This window comes from Pithys albifrons, chromosome 1 (assembly GCF_047495875.1).
Source record: "Pithys albifrons albifrons isolate INPA30051 chromosome 1, PitAlb_v1, whole genome shotgun sequence".
NCBI lineage: Eukaryota > Metazoa > Chordata > Aves > Passeriformes > Thamnophilidae > Pithys > Pithys albifrons.
The window spans coordinates 63,224,453-63,246,671 of record NC_092458.1 but is presented as its reverse complement, the minus strand read 5'-3'; the positions used below and the strand labels follow the sequence as shown (position 1 = coordinate 63,246,671).

Sequence of the window (22,219 nt, the reverse complement as noted above, 5' to 3'; positions counted from 1 at the left end):
AGCGCCCATGGCATTGGCTCCCTGCTTGAGGAGTAGGTGATAAGACCTATTTTTTCTGTATTGGAAATACATATTAGGTTTGAATAGATTCACAGAATCATAGAACATGCTGAGTTGGAAGGGTCTTATCAGGATCATTGAGTCCAACTCCTGGCCCCTCACAGGACACCTCAAGAATCACACCATGTGCCTAAGAGTGTTGTCCAAATGTTTCTTGAACTCTGTCAGGCTTGGTGCTGTGACCACTTCCCCGGGGAGTCTCTTCCAGTGCTCAGCTACCCTCTGGCTGAAAAACCTTTTCCTGATACCCAGTCTAAACCTCCCCTGACTCAGCTTCATGCCTTTTTATTGAGTCCTGTCACTGGTGATGAGAGTGAAGAGAGATCAATGTCTGCCCCTCCACTTTCCCTCACAAGGAAGTTATAAGCTGCAGTGAGGTCTCCCCTCATTCACTGGTTGAATCCTTATGTCTTTGATCTCATTAAGCATCTCGAGTTATGGGAAATGTCAAGGTCACACAATACAAGCTGAGATATTTCCTGTAGAAGAGATACCAACTAGTGAGAATTGGCTTTCTGCAGTATTGTCAACACTGACTTAGTATTTTAAATGGACTTCCTCCACTTTTCCCTTGTTCAGATTGGTTTGGGGGAATATTTCAGCAGAACACTTAAATTATTACCACATTATGCAGTGAATCAGGCAGCTTGTAAGAAATTGTCATCTCCTGTAAAATCTTTTCTCTTATTCAAAGGGAAACTAGAAATCTCACAATAATTTTGTATTTCTGACACCTATATAGACAGCTCTAAATGTTCATATTCAAAATGCTTACTCAACAACAAATTCACAGTTCATTGAAAGTTAAATGTATTCATTTTCTTCTGTAAGTGGATGACAGGAAGGTGTTGGAATGGCTTACTTGTAAAATGTGTTTTGCATTTCGTTACAGCCAATAACTCTGGTGTGAACAAACGGCAGATCACAGACCTGGTGGATCAGAGCATCCAGATCAATGCACATTGCTTCGTGGTCACAGCAGATAATCGCTACATTCTTATCTGTGGTTTCTGGGACAAGAGCTTTCGAGTTTATTCTACAGAAACAGGTGACTCTAAATACAACTCTGTTTTTTCATGGGTCACAAAGGGGACAAAGACTGTAGTCTTAATAGTACCATATCTAGTACCTGTGCTTACCCCTCAATAAATGAAATAGGTCAGTTTATACAATCCTTCATTATTGTTTGAGCATAATAGCTTAGAGTTGGTTTTTGCATGGAAGATAAAGGATGGAAATGGAAAGGCATATAGTTTTGTTAGTAGTAACTTTTGCAAACAATAGTTATTTTCAGGAAACCGATCATATCAAAAGGATCAACCAAAATTTTTGTATCAAAAGTTTCATTGCTGTATTGTTTCTAGCTCTATTTATTACACGTAGTATGGAATTAGGTTGCATAATCTGCTATAGGAACTGTTATTTTGTTTCTTTGTCTGATTACATAGCCTAATATCATTCAGTAGATTGCTAAAAACTAATTGTAATAATAGAAAGAAGGAAGTGATAATCATAGTAAACCTTAGCTTGACATTAACATAGAACAAATACACATTTTTAATATAATAATGTAGCACAATTCTGGAAAAGTTCATGTGCTGTTTTATGCATATCACTCATGAAATTCATAAATAGTGTTCTAATGCCATTGCTTAAATACTGATGGAGTTGTAACTTCATTTAATATTCAGTGACAGCAGCACCAACTTGATTTTCAGAGAGAAGGTTTAGAGTATGGATTGACGCAGGACACAACCTTCAATAGGAACAAAAAAAAAAAGAGGAAAAAGGTTTTATCTTTGTGATTTTTTAATCCTGTTGTAGCGTGTAGTGAACTCTAATTAAGGAACGTGAAGCAAAAGTTACATTTGAACTGAATATTAATTATGTAGTTAATAATTTCTAAATGTTGGTAGTACCTTAAAAAACTGAATTTTTTGACTTCACACTCCTACCAGGAAAATTAACTCAGATTGTGTTTGGCCACTGGGATGTCGTGACTTGCCTTGCGAGATCAGAGTCCTATATTGGTGGTGATTGCTACATCGTGTCTGGGTCTCGTGACGCTACATTGCTGCTTTGGTACTGGAGTGGCCGACATCACATTATAGGTGACAATCCAAATAGCAGTAAGTATCCCTTAAAAACACCTTCCTGAGAGGTCTTCTGTCTCATCTATTTATTTTAACGTTCCTTCTGTCAGCTTCAGAAATGCTTACCAAATATATCGATTCCTTCACTTACAGATTGAAAGTTGGTATAAGAAGAGCACCACAGGCTAAGTAATTAATTGATTACTAGCCAAAAAAAGTTTAAATGCTCTGTGTGTGGTAACAGATAATAGGATGGGAGTATACTTCTTAAATTTGTATCACGTACATCATCACGTCATCATAAATGGGAACAAGATGGTTATGGCCTTTAAGTGACAGGATGTATATCACTGTATTTTGACTTCCCTTTCCTTAGAAATATTTTTTGGCATTTCAACCTACTCCTTTTGTGCTACAGCATGCTATATCAGCTGCTTGCCTTTTCAAAAAGGGAATGTCTCACATGCCATGGAATTAAATGAAACTGTATTGAGAAAGGTCTTACTACAGCAAGCAAACCATTGGAGAAGCAGTAGGACTGAATAAAAATAGAATAAGATAAAATGTCAGGAAGAGTTTACATTTCATGTACACGGAACTAACTATCAGTGCTTGGCAGAGTGAGGGGGACACAATAATAGTAATTTCTATAAAAGGGCACTTCAGGCACACTACTAATTTAAAGGTCCCTTCACCCAAGCCGGAGATGACCCTAGCTAAAGAGAAGAGCAACTTTTATCCATATACCAGAGCTGTTTTTTACAACATAAAATCCATTTCATTTAAAGTTGTTTCTGAATTCCGATGATTATTTTCAACACAAGAATTCATTCCTTGGACAAAAATGGAAGAATCCATCACTATCAGTTCTGATCTCTGATTTAAATATTGTCTGAAGGCAGTAATGTCAGTTACAGACATTTATGTGAAAGTATTTTATCAACTGAATGGCTGTTAGAAAATTGTTTTATTTATTTCACAGTAAATATTTTCTCAATTTTGCAGCAGTAAACTTTTTATCAAGTTTTTATTTTTTTCATTTGTCCGTAAGCAGAGCAATGGGGAGACAGACATAAGCCTCACTGTCTCACCAGATTTTATTTGCTTTTATAACAGGGGGAATGGAGGAGAAAAAACAAAATTCTGTTCCCATAAACAAATTTCTCTAATTTTTACTTCTGTCCCAGGGCTGTTTTGGCATGTAATTCTCCAATACAGGGAAAATCAGAATTGTGTCAGAGCATTCTGTTTAGGTTGACACCATTTTGCTTCTTTGAATGTCTGTATGACTCATATCAAGTACTAGTAATTTCTATGTCAACAGAAAAATAAAAAGAGCTTTCTACTTTCAATAAAGAAAAAATGTAAGACTTCCTTTACCTCCTCTGATTATATGGGGCTTGGACAGCCTTGCAATTAGCATCTTCTTTCTGGATAATACAAACTGCTTCAATTCTTTTCCAGGCAGAATTACTTTAGTTCTGATACTGTTTTTCATCACTTACATATCTGAATGCACAAAAGTGTAGTTTTTAGTATCTCAAGTTTAATAGCTTAGCTGCATAACTTTGGAATTGTCTGCCTTGGACATCTTTAATTTTATGAAAGGAAGGATATGAATTGGCTCACATAAATAAATGAAAACAAAAATGAATTGTATGATTTTCTCTCTACCTTTATATGGATAAGAATCTGTTTTGCTGTAGGAAAGGTCTTATAGTCAGATTAATGGAAGATTGTGCTGGAGTCATGTCCAGTCAGTTGAGATCTTACAGGCACAGATATCAGTGCTCAGAATGATTAAATACCCAAGTCCACTGTGGTAGCTTTGCAATATATTGATAAATCTTTTTAATATTCATGTTGAAGACATGTTAGACTCATGTTGAGGAAGAGTGATGTCATCACTATTACTGCTATCTCTGTTCATTAAAGTAAAGTTAGCATGGATATGCTAATTATGTATTAGTACTGTACCAAAATCAGAATTTCATGTGTTACAGACCAATCCTTATTGACAGCTACTTTGACTTTTAATGAACATACATTAATGGGGACAGTTCGCAAAAACTAAAGATCTTTTTAAAAAGGGCCTTTAAAAACTTCTACAATTACTAAATGTTTCTGCTGAAGTAATGACTAGTAGTTTCTGTTCCCTACCACGAACAGACATGATAGTTGTCATATGACTGATTCCCTATATACTGATTTTCAAGACTGTAGCATTCTTAACAATCCTTATGAAAATACATCTGAAGTTTTACATCATTAAAGCCACTGAAGTAGTAAAGAAATACTTCCTAAGCTACTCTTCTATAGCTGCTGGTAGAAGATTGGAATTTACCTTGTAGGAAAAAATGAAAGTGAGATGTTCACTGTAGTTCAAATCCAATTACTTAAGATCTTTAGAATGAATTTCCAGAAAGATGTAGATGATATTTTCAGGGGGAAAAAGGGGATCGGGTTTTTTTTAAAAGCTGTCATCTGGAGACACAGATAAGGTATTTTATACCACAGGCTGTAATAAGGTGAAGAACTCAAAGAAAAATTTCAGGTATAGTAATTATCTGGGTTAGATGCCTGACTTTAGAATTATCTTTTAAGCTGAAAGATGGTTAATTATCAATTTCAGCCTCAATACATCCAATTACCAAAAGGAACTTCAGTTGTCTCAGAAAATCTTAAGGGGGAGAAAAAGGAAACCCCTAATTCTAAATAGTTTGTGTAGTTTAACATTTGCGTAGAAAAATGTAGATACTATTTCATTGGAGAACATATCAGTCACAATCATTTATTGTGAAATACAGTACTCTGGGACAAAAGATTGTCAGACCCAACTTCTTACAGATTATGCTAAAATTCCATATTCCAGAATCCCGTCTTTACTAACAACATATATGTCAACAATCTAACCTGTTAGACTTGTGTAAAGCCTTTTGCTGAAATACCTGTGCAGGCATGTGCTCAATGGCTGATCTCACCTGTGTCTGTGGGAAATACTGAACCAGCCCTGGTATAAAGAGGAGAATTGACAAAAAATTGTCTTGGATAAGACTCTTGCAAGTGGCTGCTGTAGCTCAGTAGTTGAAAACTTGCCTATGAGAGCATGGTAAGCTTCATTTTATAATTTTAAAATAATTTTTCCAAGCAATGTATTTATTAAGTTATCATTTTTATATTACAGTAAGTATCAAAAATGAGTTTCTGGTTTAGTTTGCATTTGTTATTGAAGTTTTACCAAATTTTAAATACAATATTTTCCATCAAGTAGGTTTCAAAAATAGCTTGTAAAAACCTTCTGGGTAGTTTGTGCAGGAAGTGGGAGACTAAGTTCTTGACCTCTAGAGACTATCTACTGTAAATTAATGTGGGAGGGGCCCTTGTGAACCTCCAGCTTTAACAGAAAAACAAATTCTCTTCTAGGCTCTTGTTTATGGATCTTGCATGACATGAAAATTGAATATAAAAAGAGATAAGTCAAGAAATCAGAAAACAAAACTGCATACCTTCAGCAGCAGCACACAGGGCAAATCTTCTCCCTATTTGTACTCTCTGGTCCAACTAACACTGGTTCCATGGCCATGCCGTTGCTAAGCTCTAACAGAGGTGATAGAAAAGGTCCTGTGCCAGACTAGACTAGAGGCTGGTGTTTGAGGATGCTCTTGGAAAGTGAAAGATGTGATTTTCTGTAGACTGAAGGGCAGTTGAATGAAGGGGTTTATGTATAATTGAACCCTCCTTTGTGTCTTCATCCTTGCTTAGTTAAGTACCACCTTTGGGAAAAACACTGAACGGAATGAAACTTAGTCCTCTTGCCAGGGTCCGATATCTACTTTCTAAGCCAAAATTACTCATCTGAACTGACTAATCTGAATCTGCACTTTATTAAGTTGATGAGCACATTATAAAAATCTACTGCAGTTGAGAGAACAGAGAAAGGTATCTGTTTTCTCTTAATAAGACACAACACATACAAAGGACATAGTTTGCTTATTTTAATTCTTTGAAGTGATATGGGAAATGTAAATCTTTGCAGTTCTTAGAGATTGAATATAAAAATTATTGTGATGGAGTTTGACAATTCGTGGTTTGATTTTTTTTTCTCTTATGATATATAGAGATTTGGTTTAGGTGAGTGCTAATTTGTATAAGAATTTCTTTTCACATTGCAACTGTATTAGTCATGACAAAAAGGAGCAAAGAGAGTATATGATGTGCCCTGGAGTTCAACATGTATCTTTACAGTTGTTTTTATATTTTATGATTGCTTTATTGAATGTCTCTTTCAAACAATTGACTTTGAAAATGAGAATTATCTCAGAGTCCTTGAACAGATATACCAAAGTGGATGATAGAATTGCAGAAAAATGAGGGACAGATGCTTTCATCTGAAACAGACACAAATTCAGAAACTAATTTGGAAGTGATAAAAATTAATTTGCACACTTTAATTGGAATCAGACTCCTGCATGAAAGAAAGGAAGAGCAGGCAGCTTGTGCTAAAGGCTGATTGAATTTTTTGTCAGGTAAGTATGTTGGACCTGGCCGCTTATCCTCTTGAGCCTCTCCATGCAATATATTACATTCACCCTCTGACTGGTGTTCTTTAAAAGGATCAATGCTATTCCTGTTTTTTCCCTAGAGCCAGAAATTTTATTGATCTTGGGACTTGACATTTCTCATTACCTATTGTAGCTTCCAAGAGGATGGCCACAAGAGGTGTGAGAGTTAACCCTGCTTTTTCTAATGGGAACTGTGCTGACCATTGAAAAATATTGTATCTATCAGCCCTAACCTGGGGTTGTTAAGCATTGTAGCATAATCTTCAAAGGTGCTAATAATTCATCCCGTCCTAGTGAGTTTATTTGGTATATATCTGAAAGGAAGGTTAAGCATTACCATAAAAGATTTGTGTCAACCTGCAATTTTTTAAGTCTGTCATGAAGTATACTTTTATGTGTTTGTTTTACTTCACACAATTTTGAAACCATTTTAAATTGTGAACTTCAAGGGTTCTGCAAGTTTGTAGCTTGAAAGAGTTGTTACTCTGAACTCAGAAGATTCATTTATTGTTTTATATCCCTCTACATTTTAATATGTCTTAGCCTTGAAAGGGCAGCATTGTTAAAATAGCCACTACCAAGTGGACTGGATGGCTGTCTGAAGGTCCCACACAAGTACATAGGCACATGTCCTATCTACTTTGTCTGTTTAGTTATTATGCTACTTGCACATTTTTACAATTTAGGTGTTAATTTTTAAAACACAGTGTCTTAGCACTGTTCTGACAGAGCAGAAGCTCTTAAAAATCTAGTTTGTAATTTTTACTGTCATTGTCTCTACTGTGGTAGCCAAAGACATCTCTCTCCTAAAACTTCTGCGTAAAAGTCAATGAGCCAATAATCCACCCAAGCCAAGGGAGTTATCTCTAGTACTTTATTGACAGATGCCTGTGCCCATGCTTTGCTGCATATTCCACGGGAACTGTGCAGTGCAGGGTGGTTCAGCATCTTGCCAAAGTTCCCAAACCTATTTAGTGGAAGAGATAGGAAGAGATGCTACAGGTTCATACTTTCCTGTCCTTCACTATATTTTTCCTTTTTGAGTCTGGTGTGGTACAAGGTACCTGAGAGTCCACTCACCTGGCTAAATTGTTTGTAGCTATATACAGTGCAGCTCACATTCCTCAGCAAATAAAACAACTCTGCCAGAGCTGAGAATATTTTGAATATATTAACATTTTTCTGTCAGCAATCTTTCTTTTACACCCATTGCTCCCTCATATTGTGGAAATTTTTATTGATTATTTCCTGTTTTGAGATAATCATGTTTATTGGCTGTAGCCTTATCTTTTCATCACACTCCTGGATGGCTTTTTTCTGACAGTATATATTCAAGAAGGCTATTACATTTTCACTTCCATGAAAGCCATACTATTTTCTAAGATCTTTTTTCTGAGGAGTATCCCTCAAAAGTCCTAACAGTAAAGCAAAAAGTAAAGTAAATTATTTTGAGCAAGTAATTCAGCTATAGCCTTGTACTTGCTTTTGTCAAAGTCAGAGATGAAGTGGAAGCTAGAATTTGTCTTGTGCTCTCATGTTTCTTTATACAGAAGACTTCTAGATTTGTCCCCTTAGCAATCTGTACATAATTCCTGTAAAAGAGAAATAGTAACACTATCTCTTCTCTATCTTTCCATTTTCTTCTTTTTCTGTATCATGCAAGAGCACCTTCTGTTCACAAAGAACCTTATAATAGTATTAAGCATTGTATTTTCAGCAAGAAGGAAAGATGGGTTTTAACTTAGACTTTTTTAAAAAAATCTTACTTGTTGAGAAATACAGTGCAGATTTTTTTTTCCTTTGCCCTCTGGTAATTCAGTTCAAAGGTGCTCCTTTGGGGAAATTGCAGGGAGTTTACAGTGATAGTATCTCAGTTCTTAGGTAGGATAGTTTCACCTGCAATTCCCTTAGAGCTGCAGCCTTTGACCTTTGGCTGCATCTATCAGTGGTGATGTGACAACGACAGAATATTTTGCTAGATTTTGAATGATTCCTGGAGTGCACAGCTTCTGTCCCTTGCAATAAAATGTAATATGACTGAGGTTCATGCCATGGCCTTTTCTGTAGAAAGGATCAGTGAATAATTTTTTTGTTTGAGCCCTAAGGGGAAAAAAATCCCATTTTCAATTGCCGTTGAACTATTACTCCTAATAATGTATGATAAAATGTATAATAATTACATGCCATTATTAATTATTATTTACTGAAAAACAGGACAAAATAGGACTCATAGATCTATGTTTTAAAGCAGTTATTTCTTATAAGCATTCCATTTATAAAACAATAAGTAAACTAAATATGATTATTTTGCATATCCTGAATTTTTTATAGTTCCATGATACCATACTTTCCTTAGGAAACACTGACAAAAATTTCTTTTTTGAAATTTGCTTTATTTTTTTCTTTTAAAAAAAATCTGATGACTAATAATCTCAGTCATTCAGTTTGTTGCAGTCTGATGACACTTCTGTAAGCCAAGATGGCCCTTGAGCATAGGGCATGCAGAGGGAAAAAAAAAAAAAGTGGAAAATTCTGAATGTAGTTTAACTGCCTTTTTTTTAAATACTTTTCTGTTATGCACATGGAGAAAACAAAATCTTAACCTTAAAAGGAGATGGAGTTCTCAACACCAATGCTGATGGGGAAATTATAAAAATCTAAATCTCAAAATATAGCCATCTTGCATGAGATACACAAAGCTTCTTTCTCTGGTTCTTCTGACATCCATCCTTCCCTAGCAGCAGAGCTCAGTTTTCAGTTCACGTCTTCAGTTTCCAGATCATAAAGAAACTTTTCTTGCAGTCTACATTAAAGCTTGTGAAAACAGGACTTATTGGGGTAGCTATTTGCATTAAAGGTAAGAAAGTATTAGTGTGTCTGTACATTGCAATAATAAGACTAGTTAAATTGAAACAACCTGTACTATTAGGTTCAGTTGTGGAACTGAAGTCTGTAAATACATGGTTGGTAGTACTCAGCTTTTCCAGAAAGTATTAAAACACGTGGAATTGTGTTTGGCAAGAAATACTGTAGGTTCATGCTAAATTTTCAAAAACAATTGCTCTATACATTTCTGGCTACCCAAATTTTAAGCAAGAACTTTAAGCTAGACAGGCACAGAAACAGGTTGCTACAATAGCTAAAAAATGGAAAACCCATCCCTTCAAAGGAGTTTGTTTATTAGAGTCAAAAGGAAAGATCAAGAGGGTTGATTTATTCTGCAGGTACATAAGTGGGGAAAAACACGGAGAAGAATACTTGAGCTAAAGGACAACGGTGACACAAGAACAAAGAGATGCTAGAATAAAAAAAAAAATAAATTCAGTCTGAAATCCAGAATATTTCTCTCCTTAAAAATAGGAAAGGTCTAGAACATCCTTCCAAGTCACATACCCAGATAACCATTTGACTAATTTATTAACTGGTTTGTATGATGTTAGTGTCCACAATGAAAAAACCCACTAAAGTCATTTACCCACAAAAGTCTATCCAAGCCTCCAATCCTAACGCATGTCTTTCAAAAACCCATGCAATATTGCTTAACTACTCATGTAGTTCCTTTTTAAATTTGTTTTAGTGTTTAACTGTATTTCCTGCTAGGAAACTGCATTTTATTCTAGAGTTGAAATTCCCCCATTCCCCCAGTGGACATTGCTGCGCCGTTAGTTGCAAGATAAATTTCTGGGTTATTGAACATCTTTTTTGCCCATGAGTTCCAGTCACAGAGGTCAAGTCACTGCTTTGCTGCCTATACAGTGAAGAGAGAAAACACTTCAAACACCACGCAGTGTCTTATTCTCTATCTGTTGTGTGATTCTCCTTTAAGCTCATTTCCATAAATGTAGGTGCAAGACTTTCACCTTCCTGGTCTACAGTGGCAAAGTGGTTCTTGCCTCCTATTTGCTATTTTAAGGTATTGCACTGAAAGTTCATGTTGGGGGAGTTTTCCTTTCTGGCTCCATAAATCCTTTTCTATATCACTTCCTTGCAGAACAGAATCTCCTCTCCAGTGAACAGAGCTTGTGCTTGTCCAGGGACATCAACTTTCCACCTGGCTGCATTGAAAATAAAATAAACCACATTCTGCTACCTTTCTATTTAACTAGGCAATGCAGAGAATGATACAATAATGGCTTTCTCTTCTCATTGTACAGTTGCCCATGAAACTGCATCAATTTTATATTACAAGCATGTCTTACTATCAAAGATTTTATATTATCCCATAGATAACATTATTGGTTAGTATTTGATCAAGAATCAATTTCCAGCTCCTAACTGCACACTTTAATTTCCAATATCCTTATGTGTGGCTCATAGTAAACACCTCTCTATAGAAAAAAAAAATTAAGTTCTGTCATTGAACCAGCTTCTGTGCCATCTATGTTGTCCATAGTCAGTTCTATATAAAACTGGTTTAATTCAAAACATTGTGTTACTAAGACATATCTTGGAAAAAAGTACATAGAGCTCGTTTTAACATAAGCATAAGTATGTTTATCAACTATGCTCCTCATCCTATCAAAACCAGATAAGACAAGATTCCCATTTCCAACACAGCATGGTGACTGGTATTAATAAGATTTTTGCTTCCTATTCTTGTTGACAGAACTGTGGATTAACCATTTTGTTATTTTGCATAGAATTAATGTTACAGTAATTCATCTGTAGTTCCCTAGGTAATTTCTTTTATCCTTTTTAGGGATTTCAACTACTTTGGCAGAACTCCAGTCCTTTAGAATGTCCCAGTTTTCTGTATTTCATTTCTACAATGTAAATATAACCAGATGAACTCTGTGTTATCTAGCAAGTTGCTAGTTTTTTGTTCACAACTGACTTGTTTTTCCTGGCAAAGCAATATCAAATCCTGAACAATTAGGTTGTCAGCATCTGTTATTATTATAAACAACAGAAATGTTGCTGTTTATCATATAAATACTCCATAAATGCCCACTTGTTTGAACCTGAAATAAAATATATTTCCATCCTGAATATAAAGAATAAGCAGGGAGTAGTCTATCCTATTCTCTAATAAATTTAATGTGATAAAAATGACATAGGTATACATATTGGTATATATAAAATTATGTATACCCATAATCATTTTTACACATATTTTAATCTGTAAGTGTTCCATATGTCTCTGAATCCATATTATCTATGCAGCAGTAGTAGGTTTCTAGTACAGTGCTGTTCCTCCACTCTTCCCACCCCCAGTTTCATGAAACCAATTGTGATCATTAATATAGGAACATCCTCAACTCATACTACTCTTACAGTTTGTAGTAGACATCTGGAGACGAGTATGTCTAACCTTTACATTATAGCTGCTTTTAATACCATCACACTTCATGTTCTTTTAATTAATTCATTAATGCATTGGAATGATGTGCTTATGAACTTTTATGCTATCTTAATATATTTTACTCAGTATCCTAAGTGTGAGATATTTAATCACAGTGCACCTCTCTTTGATGCTTAGTGATTTGAACCAAATTACAGCAAACTTCTTTTGTTGATAAAAACCAGGTCTGATTTGGCATTTTCCTCTTGTTTTCTTTTTCTTGTTCTTCTCATTTTTTTTAAACAGGTGATTATCCAGCTCCTCGTGCTGTTCTAACTGGCCATGACCATGAAGTTGTCTGTGTGTCGGTCTGTGCAGAGCTGGGACTTGTTATCAGTGGTGCTAAAGGTCAGAAATGTTTTAATGATTTAAGTCTTAACATTTTTAGAGTCTTTTTAATGGTACTTCTCAGACTTCCCTTAAGCCACATATACTTTAATTATCCAAAGTATCCTCTAATAAGATGTGTTATAATTCTAGGGTAATCTGAAGCAGTTTGCTCTGAAAATTAGATACCATCTGTACTTAAGAGTTTAGATACAAATGAGGCAGACCATTCCTTCCAGCCTTCAGTCTGTGCCATTCTGGAAGAGTATTTTATAAAAATGTATTCAGTAATTCTAATGATATCTAGTGATTTTGAAGAAACCTGTTGATAGAGATAAGTATTCTGGGGAGGGCAAGCTCCAGGTTCCCCACTCTTATCCTAATTGAATGGTAGTTTGTAGCACTGACCTCACTCTCCAGAGAAGCAGGATCCATTTGCTTGGCTTTAGACCTGTGTACATTTTATCCAGTAGGCTTTTTTTTTGCAGAGGCTTCTAAATAATGAGCAGTTGTAAGGCAGTGTTGTTACTCCTCTTAACATTTTTTAGTCATCTGTTCACACTTTCTCACTGTTATGTATGAAATCCATAGTACCCAAAAATAGCTAATACTAGTGTTGAAAATACCTTTCCAAACCTGCAGCGGTCTCCTGTATAATTGGTAATCAATGTAAATAAAGCACCAGCCTCAATGAGTGTTTCTCTCTCTGTTTCTCCTTGATTTGTTCTATTTCACTTGCTTTACTTATCTTCTCCTTCTCCCCTTTAATCCCAAGTCCACTTTTCTTCCCCTGATGCCCTCTCTCATTCAGCTTCCTAGTTTGTCCAACTGTGTGTCTTTTCCTCTTTTCCTTTCCTATTTGCCTCTCCCTCCTCTCCCTTTTCTCTTAGTTTCTTTTGTGCTACATCATCTCTTGTCCCTTCTTATTTCTTTTCTGTACATCACCCTTGTCCTTCCTTAAGGTTCTTTTTCTTTGTATATCTTCCTCTCTTATTTCCACTCATTTCCAGCCACATTCAGTGACTTGCTTTCTGTGTCTACAGTGATGCCTGTTTTTTTCATCCCCATGGATATCTTTGTACTCCTTTTTTAAAGTTTGCTGCCTTTGAGGGTAAGAAGAATATGATGCTTGCTCTGCTGGCTTTTGCTCACAGCTGAGCACCTACATTACTGGTTTTTATACTGCCTTGGAGCTCAACATTTATTTTCAAAGCTGAGTGTGAAACTTTTGAGTAAAGCCATTTTTAACAGGAAATCCTAATGGGTCATTAACTCTCATAATGGCATACTACATAACAGTCATAGGCAAAGTCAAGACATTTGTGAAAAAAAATGTACAGTGATGCTGAACCTAATTTTTTTTTCTTGCAGCACTTCTATTTCTTAACCTTTAAGGTAGCTTCATACACTCTTGCTGCCATAATAGTCTACTCTTTTCAACTATTTTTTTGCAAATTTCCTCTTCTTAAAATAGGTGGAATCTGAACTCTGTTATCTTCTGCTTCATTAAGTATATGATGCTTTGGTAACTTACACATTTTTAGAGGTAAAGACTGATGGAGGGTGAAAAACTTTTAAATCAAATTCAGAATATGTTTGTAATTGATCAAGGAAATGGAGGGCCACTCTGTCTCCTAAGGTACTCTTCTCATGTGCTTCATCTTGAAACTCTAATGCATATAAAAAATGCAGAGAGGACATACTTTTTTTTTTTTGTTGTTGTTGTTGTTGTTTTCTAAAAGATGCCTTTTTAAAAAACTTCTTCAGTTCTGTTCTTTCCATTTTTCTCCAGTTTCTTAGATTGCATCTCGTGGCAGTGCTGCATTGCCCTGCCATCCTGCCTCAGTGAAACCTGTTCTTTCTGGTGGGCAGCTGTTCCTCTGGGGCTTGCTGTTGCACTGTGATAGCACACACAGCACTTGAGAGCCTGCTGAGGCAGGAAGACAGCACATATAGCACTCCTCTGAGGCAAATCCTGCGCATCAGTTTGATGTTTGTACATTCTTATCCAACAAACCCAAAAGAGAGTGGTCAGTGTGTATGTCCTTACTGTAGAGCCCTAAATCACATGTGTCTTTTTGCGTTCATGACCACTCAGCTATGAAGGTATTACACTTTTCTTTGGAAAAATCTACCAAGGTAATTATTCTAAACATGGAGGCATCACTTCTTGTAACGTTCTGGCACTTCAATATTTCCAAAGCTGAAACTCAATTATTTGAGAAAATAAATTACTTCCATTGCAGTGGTACACCATGGACACAGTCAAGCTTGAGGTCTCTCTGCATAAGACTTTATGTAAACACGGATAAAATTCTGTTTTCAGAGGATTCACAGATGAATTCACTGATGCGGTGATTCATTCTACCTGGGCAAACTCAGCTGCTGTGTGAATTTCAGAAATGTTAAAAGGGCTTAAAGTGGGGTGGCTGAGTCTGACATTATGAATTTGCTTTCAGGATCATGAGCCAGTTGTGTAAGGAAGAGATTATTCTGCTGCCCAGGACTATCCTGTGATTCATATAAAAAACAATTAGTATTTACTATGAATCATATTTATCAGAGAAGAGACTCTTTTTGTTAGTAGAATTACAGATTTCTCTTTCAAAAGAGCTTTTTCAATGATCTTGAGATGGAAATAGCTTAATAACATCTTAAAATGTACATTGTAGTTTTCATAGCTGTTTATTTCTTTTATGAGAAGTAATAAAAATACATTAAATCTCATATTAAAATCTCTCTGGAGTAAACGGAGTTATAGTGTTATATGAGATCTCTTACAGTTCAAGTACCATTGTAACTTTGTCGGCTGTCAGATGACTCCCTTTGCTAAAACAATTCAGGACTGAAACCTAGGCATAATATGTTTATTGAGGGAGAGAATCTACAGGAACTGCCATTGTCTGTAGGAGAAATATGCAGTAATACAATTATATGCCCTCTGGGAGTTGCTCCTACTAGTCACTGATAGGGCCCCATCTGTTTAATGTGATTGGGCAGGCTAAAAAAAGTTCATGTTGTTGGAGAGAATCTGTAAGACTGAGGCTTCAGAATGCTTGGAAACAGGAAACTGTTTTGGAAGATAGATCAATGAAAACTACTACCACTTTTAGGCATGTTGTATCTATTTTCTTGGTATGCTAGCTCTTACATTTCCTTTTCTGGTGCATGTTTTAAATTCTTTAAGCAAACATTGCAACTTCTCATATCTATGCAGGACTAATGCAACATAAATGTGTATTATGCATTGCCTTTGTGCACAGTGTATATAGTTGGTATAAGCAGCAAATGTATGAAATGTTATGTTTTCATATACAGAAGGTCCTTGCCTAGTACACACAATTACTGGAGATTTGCTGAGAGCCCTGGAAGGAACAGAGAACTGCTTGTATCCTCGCTTAATTTCAGTATCTAGTGAAGGTCACTGCATCATCTACTATGAACGAGGACGGTTCAGCAATTTCAGCATTAACGGCAAACTCTTAGCTCAGATGGAGATCAATGATTCGACCAGGGTAAATCGAAGTGCAAACAAACTTTTGTTGTGTGTCATCTTTATTTATTAAAATCAGTTGAATTTATTTGCTATATGGTTTAAAGGAAATAGTATATGTAAAATTGCTGCCCTCTGGTGAAGTCATTCAAACACATACTCTTTCATCACTATCTCCAAATACAAAAATGCACTTGAGCTTTTCCAGAATAAATAAGAGCAAATAGTTTATGATCCCACACAATTCCTAGAATTTTTGTTTGGAATTAAATTTCAGTGGGAAATATGTCTTTGAAACAAAATGCTCTGAAAATACTTCATTCTTCATTTATTAGCCAAGACATGAATTCCTGCCTTCAGGGCTCTGCTCTCTCACTAACAGTCAAAGCAGCAGCAGAAATGCAGATCACTGCTCTTCTTTAGATGTTAGTGATGTCACCACGTATTGTAGAACAAACTATGTTATGTAGAAATGTTATGTGATGAACTCAGGTATTGGCAGATTCAGTTAAAGAGCTTTTTTAAAAACACGCAATTGTTTTATTTAAAATATGGTAATCTGAAATTTGTTCATTTATTTTTTGACAGAGGAGAAAGAGGAGTGGGAGCCTTTATCTTGAAATTTAAAGTGGATAGAACATAAGAGATGCTTATAAGTTGATAATTTTTTTTAATATTGACCAAATTCCACAAAAGTTAACTCTGTGTCCTTGGGATTTGTCTTTTTCTCCGGAAGGCTATCCTTCTGAGCAGTGATGGACAGAACCTGGTAACAGGAGGAGACAATGGTGTAGTGGAAGTATGGCAGGCCTGTGACTTCAAGCAGCTCTATATTTACCCTGGCTGTGATGCTGGCATAAGAGCTATGGATCTGTCTCATGATCAGAGGTGAATTTACCTTTCATATTTGTATGTAAATGCCAAAGTTTCACAAAGTAGATATGTCCATGAACTTTAAGTTACGAATTTGTGGTATGTATACTATAAATTAACAAGATATGTAAAAAGACATTACCCCTGTTGTTATCTTGTTGATTTATCTGACTCAGCACTTTCTCTGATCCTTGAGGCTCATAATGCAAGCACTTAACATTTAGATGAGGTCTTTATATCATTGAAGTCAGTAAGCCAGACACTCAGCTAGCAAAATGTTGCTAAAATTGCATTAACTGAAGAAAATAAGAATAGTCAGACTGGATCAGAGTGCAGTAGTGCTTATTAACCAATGCTTGAAAATCAATTACAAAAGTTTGTGGTACCTATCTGATTTTCCACCATGTAAAGCTTGAGAACTTTTTGAGGTTGCATCTAGCCCATAATATTTAGCATTACCAATGGATTGATCCGCTACGAGCGGGTGTGGTCCTTTCCTTTCACCTTCCTGAGCAATGGGGATGCAGTGTGTACAAGCGTAGATTTTTGCAGCACTGCTGTGGCACTGAAATGTCGATGGTGAATGTACAAGATACGTGAATCTGGCCCCTCAGTCTTCTACTGTGATTATCATGTTGCATTTATGCAGGGTTATGTGTGGATTTTCTGTTTGCATCATGCAACAGTCTTGTATTTCTTATCAATATACAAACTCCTGACATACAAAGAATTCTTAGGATATTAGAAGAATCATACAGGATTCATTTAAGTTAATCTTTTTCTTAGACTTTTCAAATTTCCTGTCCATTTTGTAGAGCAACAAAAGCACCTTTAAGCAAAATAGGTATCTAATTAACTCATGTATGCATAGATGACTTGAAAAATGTTTTCTTGTCTCAAACTTACTGTAATTGAAACTAACATACAGGAAGAAGCCTATTTGCTTCTAGAGCTTTGCCAGTTTATACATACATGATGTACTCTGATTTGCTCAAAGAGATTTATTAACACTGAAAAAAAATCCAGCTAGCCTATTTTCTCTATTCCATATTGTAATACCAGGCTTGGAGGTCCCAGCTGTGCAAAATGCTTTAAGGATCTGCCTAGTTTAGTCACATAATTAAACAGAGAATGTTTTTTTAAGGTTTCATAGAAGTGGTGCTAGATACATAATCCAATGTTAAAACTCAGCTACCAGAATTAGCTACCGAATATGTATTAACTGGAAAATCACATCAGCTATTGCTGCCAGAACAACATAAATCTCGGGCTACGTTTCAATGTGAAGCTTTTCAGGAGTACTAGGGTGTGATCAGCTTATGATTAAGGGATCAGTTCAGTTGTGTCCACAGAGGCATCTTATTATGTCTGGGATACCCTAGGATATCCAGCAGATCCCAGCTGCAGCCCCAAGTGTGGAGCTCCATGTGTCCTGTGTCCCAGCTGCCAGCCAGCACAGACATGTCAGCCATCCTGGGGCACCTCTAGTGACACAAGATACCTGAAATTACGTAGCTGTCTTCTGAAACATCTAAATGGAAGTGTTTTGACATAGGTGTCTTCATGTGAACTAGAGGAATAAGTTTCTGTAATAACCATGGTGATTTATTTGCTACAGCTTGTGGAATCTTTTAAAAGGCACTTAAGCTCATCCTGAAGTATATGTCCAGTGACCTGCAGAGAGTTGATCTCAGGCTGCACTGAAAGTACTGATTAGGGACTAGTTTGAATGCCTACCCATAGCCAGTTAGTACTGTTTGAGATACCTCGGTGGTCTGAGGTGCATGCCTTGGCTGACACACATGATAAAGGACCTGGTGAAGACCCACACCCTTCTGGAGAGGCAGCTGGAGACAAGGCAGGATGTGCAAGAGTATCTCAAATGGCATGATTCTGGAACACCTCTCCTATGAAGACAGGCTGAGAGTTGAGGTTGTTCAGCTTGGAGAAGACTCAACTCCAGACACACTTCCTTGTGACCTTTTTGTACTTACAGGGGGCTTACAAAAAGGAGGGAGAGTGACTTTTCACTTGGGCAGGTAGTGATAGGACAAGGAGGCAGAGTTTTAACTAATAGAGGAGAGATCTAGATTAGATTATAGGAAGAAGTTCTTGGAGGGTGGTGAGACAACTGGAATAGGTTGCCCCATTTCTGGAAAAGTTCAAGGCCAGGCTGGATGGACTCCTGGGCAACCTGGTGTAGTGGATTGTATCCCTGTCCATGGCGGGGGAGTTGGAACTAGATTCTATGACTCTAAGATTCTTTTCCTTTTCTTTCATGAAGGTAAATGAATGGACCTGTAGATCTCCCTTGACCAGGATGGCAACATGGTTCATATGTCAACATTTGGCTCATATGTCAACATCTAAATGTAGCATCTCCATTGCAAACTGAATCCCACTCATGAGCTTAACTTTCAGATAGTTGCTAAAAGTGCCTTGTTATATTAGCTTTTTTGCTGTTTATGTTAAAGTATCCCTGGAGAAGGTGAAGGAGAATTAACATCTCCATCTTTGACATCTTTTTCAGAACTCTGATTACCGGCATGGCTTCTGGAAGCATCGTAGCTTTTAATATAGATTTTAACCGATGGCATTATGAACATCAGAACAGATACTGAAGCAGAATGAAGAACTGAAAGCCCAGGTAAAGCTGAGAGCACAAGTGCTGCAATGAAAGGTGTAGTCTCTGGTGGAAAACCACGTCTGCATTGACCTCCGTTGTACATTCCATTACACCCAGCAATAGCTGTACATTTTAGTCAGCAACCATTTTACTTTGTGTGTTTTTTCACAACTGAACACCAGCTGCTGGAAAGCAAGCTTGTATCATGTAAATTATATGAATTAGGAAATGTTTTGGTAATTATTTCATATATCTTTGTTTATCGAGAAAAGGTAGTAGGATGCGCCACAAGAGACTTTTGAAAATTCTGGGGAACCTTGTGTCCAGGTATTTCAGTGTTTAGGGTTTGAACCTAACATGCATCCCATCTCCAGCCTCTTTTCAAGCTGAGATTAAAAAAAATATGTTTGATACTTTGTACATCAGATGCACATCTTAACTTTAAAGGGATACTTTTGTAAAAGTAAAACCTTGTATAAAGAACAAAACTGTTTCTTAATTTTATTGTGGAGTTACAACTTGCATGTACTTTAAACCTGATGTCTTGAAGGAACAGGTGCATTCACACAAATCAGACTGGAGATCTGCCTAAGGGTACAGCTTGTGTTAAAGGGTTGAATTTGGGAGCAAACAGTAATTTTGACATTTCCACCAACACATGTTTTTCACTTTTTGAATTTAAAGTTTACCCCTATTAAGTGGAGTTCTGCTCACAAAACATTTGGATAAAAAGCCATCATTTGCCATATTTATACTTTATACAATAGAAATTAATTTCCTCCCTTTTAAATCCAAACACTAGACAGAAAGGGAGCAAAGAGGGAAGTTCAGTTTAATGCTTTGTAATGCTTAATGATTCCCAATACAAAGTGCTATACTTCTGGATTATTAATATTTGGCATACAAATCACAGGCAAGAGAGCCCCCACTGATATTTTTCCTTATTTTCCTCTGAGGAGCTGAGCCTTAGCTTCATTGTAAAGGTGACTGAGGTTGTTCTTTTCAGTTCTTCTGAAAATTTCACCTCAAGCCACTCAGATTAAGGCACTTCATCTTTTACAATACTGTAATGATAATTATTGGAATAATTTTCTGCACATTGTACTGATCAAATTACACACCCAGGGGTATATACACTTTAATTCATGTTTCTTCTTTGTATATTTGGTGACTGTATTGTCATAGATGTACATATTGTGTCGGTAGGGCTATGAGGCATGTAACAGGAATGTAATTTTCTCAGAATTTACACTCACTTGCAGTCATTTATTTAAAAAGATAATGGATTCTTTGTATTGGCACTTTGCACCAGAAACATATCATAATTTATTGATGTGATTACTTATTTGTTATCCACCTTGTATTAGTAAGTTTAGCACTAAATTTCCTTCTTCATTGTTGTTTGTATTTATAAGATTTGGCAATCATGGGGATCAGCCTAATGATTAAGTTATTCATCACCTGTCTGTAAGCAATATCTTGAGTTCGTAGCTTAGAATTGGGAGACTATTGAACATCTGGAAGACAAGTTCATTTCATCTTGAGATCATGGTGAAATATTTTGGATATATAAATTCCTTAAGCTATTGTAACCATGTTTTATTGCAAAGATGTAAAATATGCCAGATGTGTGTGAGTTGGAAATCAAAAAGAAAAATAAAATATGCAAAGAATTCAGGGATTGCTTTTCATTTCAATAAACTTTTTGTCAAAACATGCACATTATCATTAGGGAACAAACAATTATTTTAAGAAATCTTTACTTATATGCCAAATATATGCTAAAAATTTTGCACGTCTGGACAGTTGTCTTTCCTAGGGTCTCAGGAGAAAAAACAGAAGCTCCAGAGTAAGTTTTGCAACTCTTTATTATCAGTATATGAAGAGAAGCTATTAAAGATACTTTGTTCAGGAGAACTGAAAAATCAAAGCCTTTAAGGGTTATTTAGGATCCTTGTGAACAGGCAGTATTCTGTATAATAAACATTGCATAGAGCAAGGATCTGATGAGAGCAATTTTGGGTATCTTGATATCTAATAAGATGGAATAAATTTAATATTATTTTTTGCATTGAAAGTTAGATATCTACAGCATCTGCATAGCAAGGCACAACAGGTGAAGTAAATCACCTCTTGGAAATCCTGCAGTCGCTATAAATATTACAGAAGTGGAGACAGATACCTGTCTAAAAGTCAGATGTCTAATTTAAGGTATCAGTGGTAAGCAAAATACTTTCCTCATAATTAGAAAACTCCCAAAATTTTTCTAATTCCTGACAGCAGATTAGCAATCAGCACTTCAGTTTGTTACTCAACTCATTACCTTTACATTTAGAAGTTTGTTCTTTAAATAATTATCAAAAGTGAACTAAAGCCAATATTTGAGAACCTTATTAGAATACAGTACACATTTTAGCAGATTCTATTTACCTCAACCAGCTAGTGAAGGCAGAATAACTTAAATTGATTGGTTTGGAGCTGGAGGAGATAAGAGGGAGGACATGAGAGGATTGGTATGTTAGTAGTGTCATGAGAAACAGTTTATTAATATGTCACAACCTCCATTCCATCATAATAGAAGTATCACTCATAATTTCATATATTATTCAACAAATTGATTTAAAAATGCACCATTGCAATTAAACAAAAATGGATATTGCTGTTATTTTAATTAATTGGGCTTGTGAAGTTTCTCAGCATGATGTGAAATGCAGTTTAGTCACAAATTAGACATCTTTGTGCTTAAGCAAACCATTATATGAGAAATTTGCCATGGACTTCAAGAAAAAAAAAATATCCCACTGTATTGCATTCATAGGGAGGGGTATCTGAACAAGTCAGACT

The 22,219-nt window shown here is 36.0% G+C and overlaps 1 protein-coding gene across 6 annotated transcripts in view; it reads left to right on the top strand.

Annotated features, from left to right (window-relative positions):
- Positions 1-21,069, top strand: part of NBEA (neurobeachin) — a 488,059-nt gene extending 466,990 nt beyond the window's left edge. For all 6 annotated transcript variants that reach the window (XM_071552778.1, XM_071552759.1, XM_071552769.1 and 3 more), the window contains 6 exons: positions 953-1,108; positions 2,019-2,189; positions 12,303-12,404; positions 15,702-15,898; positions 16,613-16,764; positions 19,280-21,069. In XM_071552778.1, the coding sequence (XP_071408879.1) occupies positions 953-1,108; positions 2,019-2,189; positions 12,303-12,404; positions 15,702-15,898; positions 16,613-16,764; positions 19,280-19,370 (869 nt within the window). In that variant the 3' untranslated portion in view covers positions 19,371-21,069. The remainder of the gene's footprint in view (positions 1-952; positions 1,109-2,018; positions 2,190-12,302; positions 12,405-15,701; positions 15,899-16,612; positions 16,765-19,279) is intronic.
- The last annotated feature ends 1,150 nt before the right edge of the window (positions 21,070-22,219 follow it).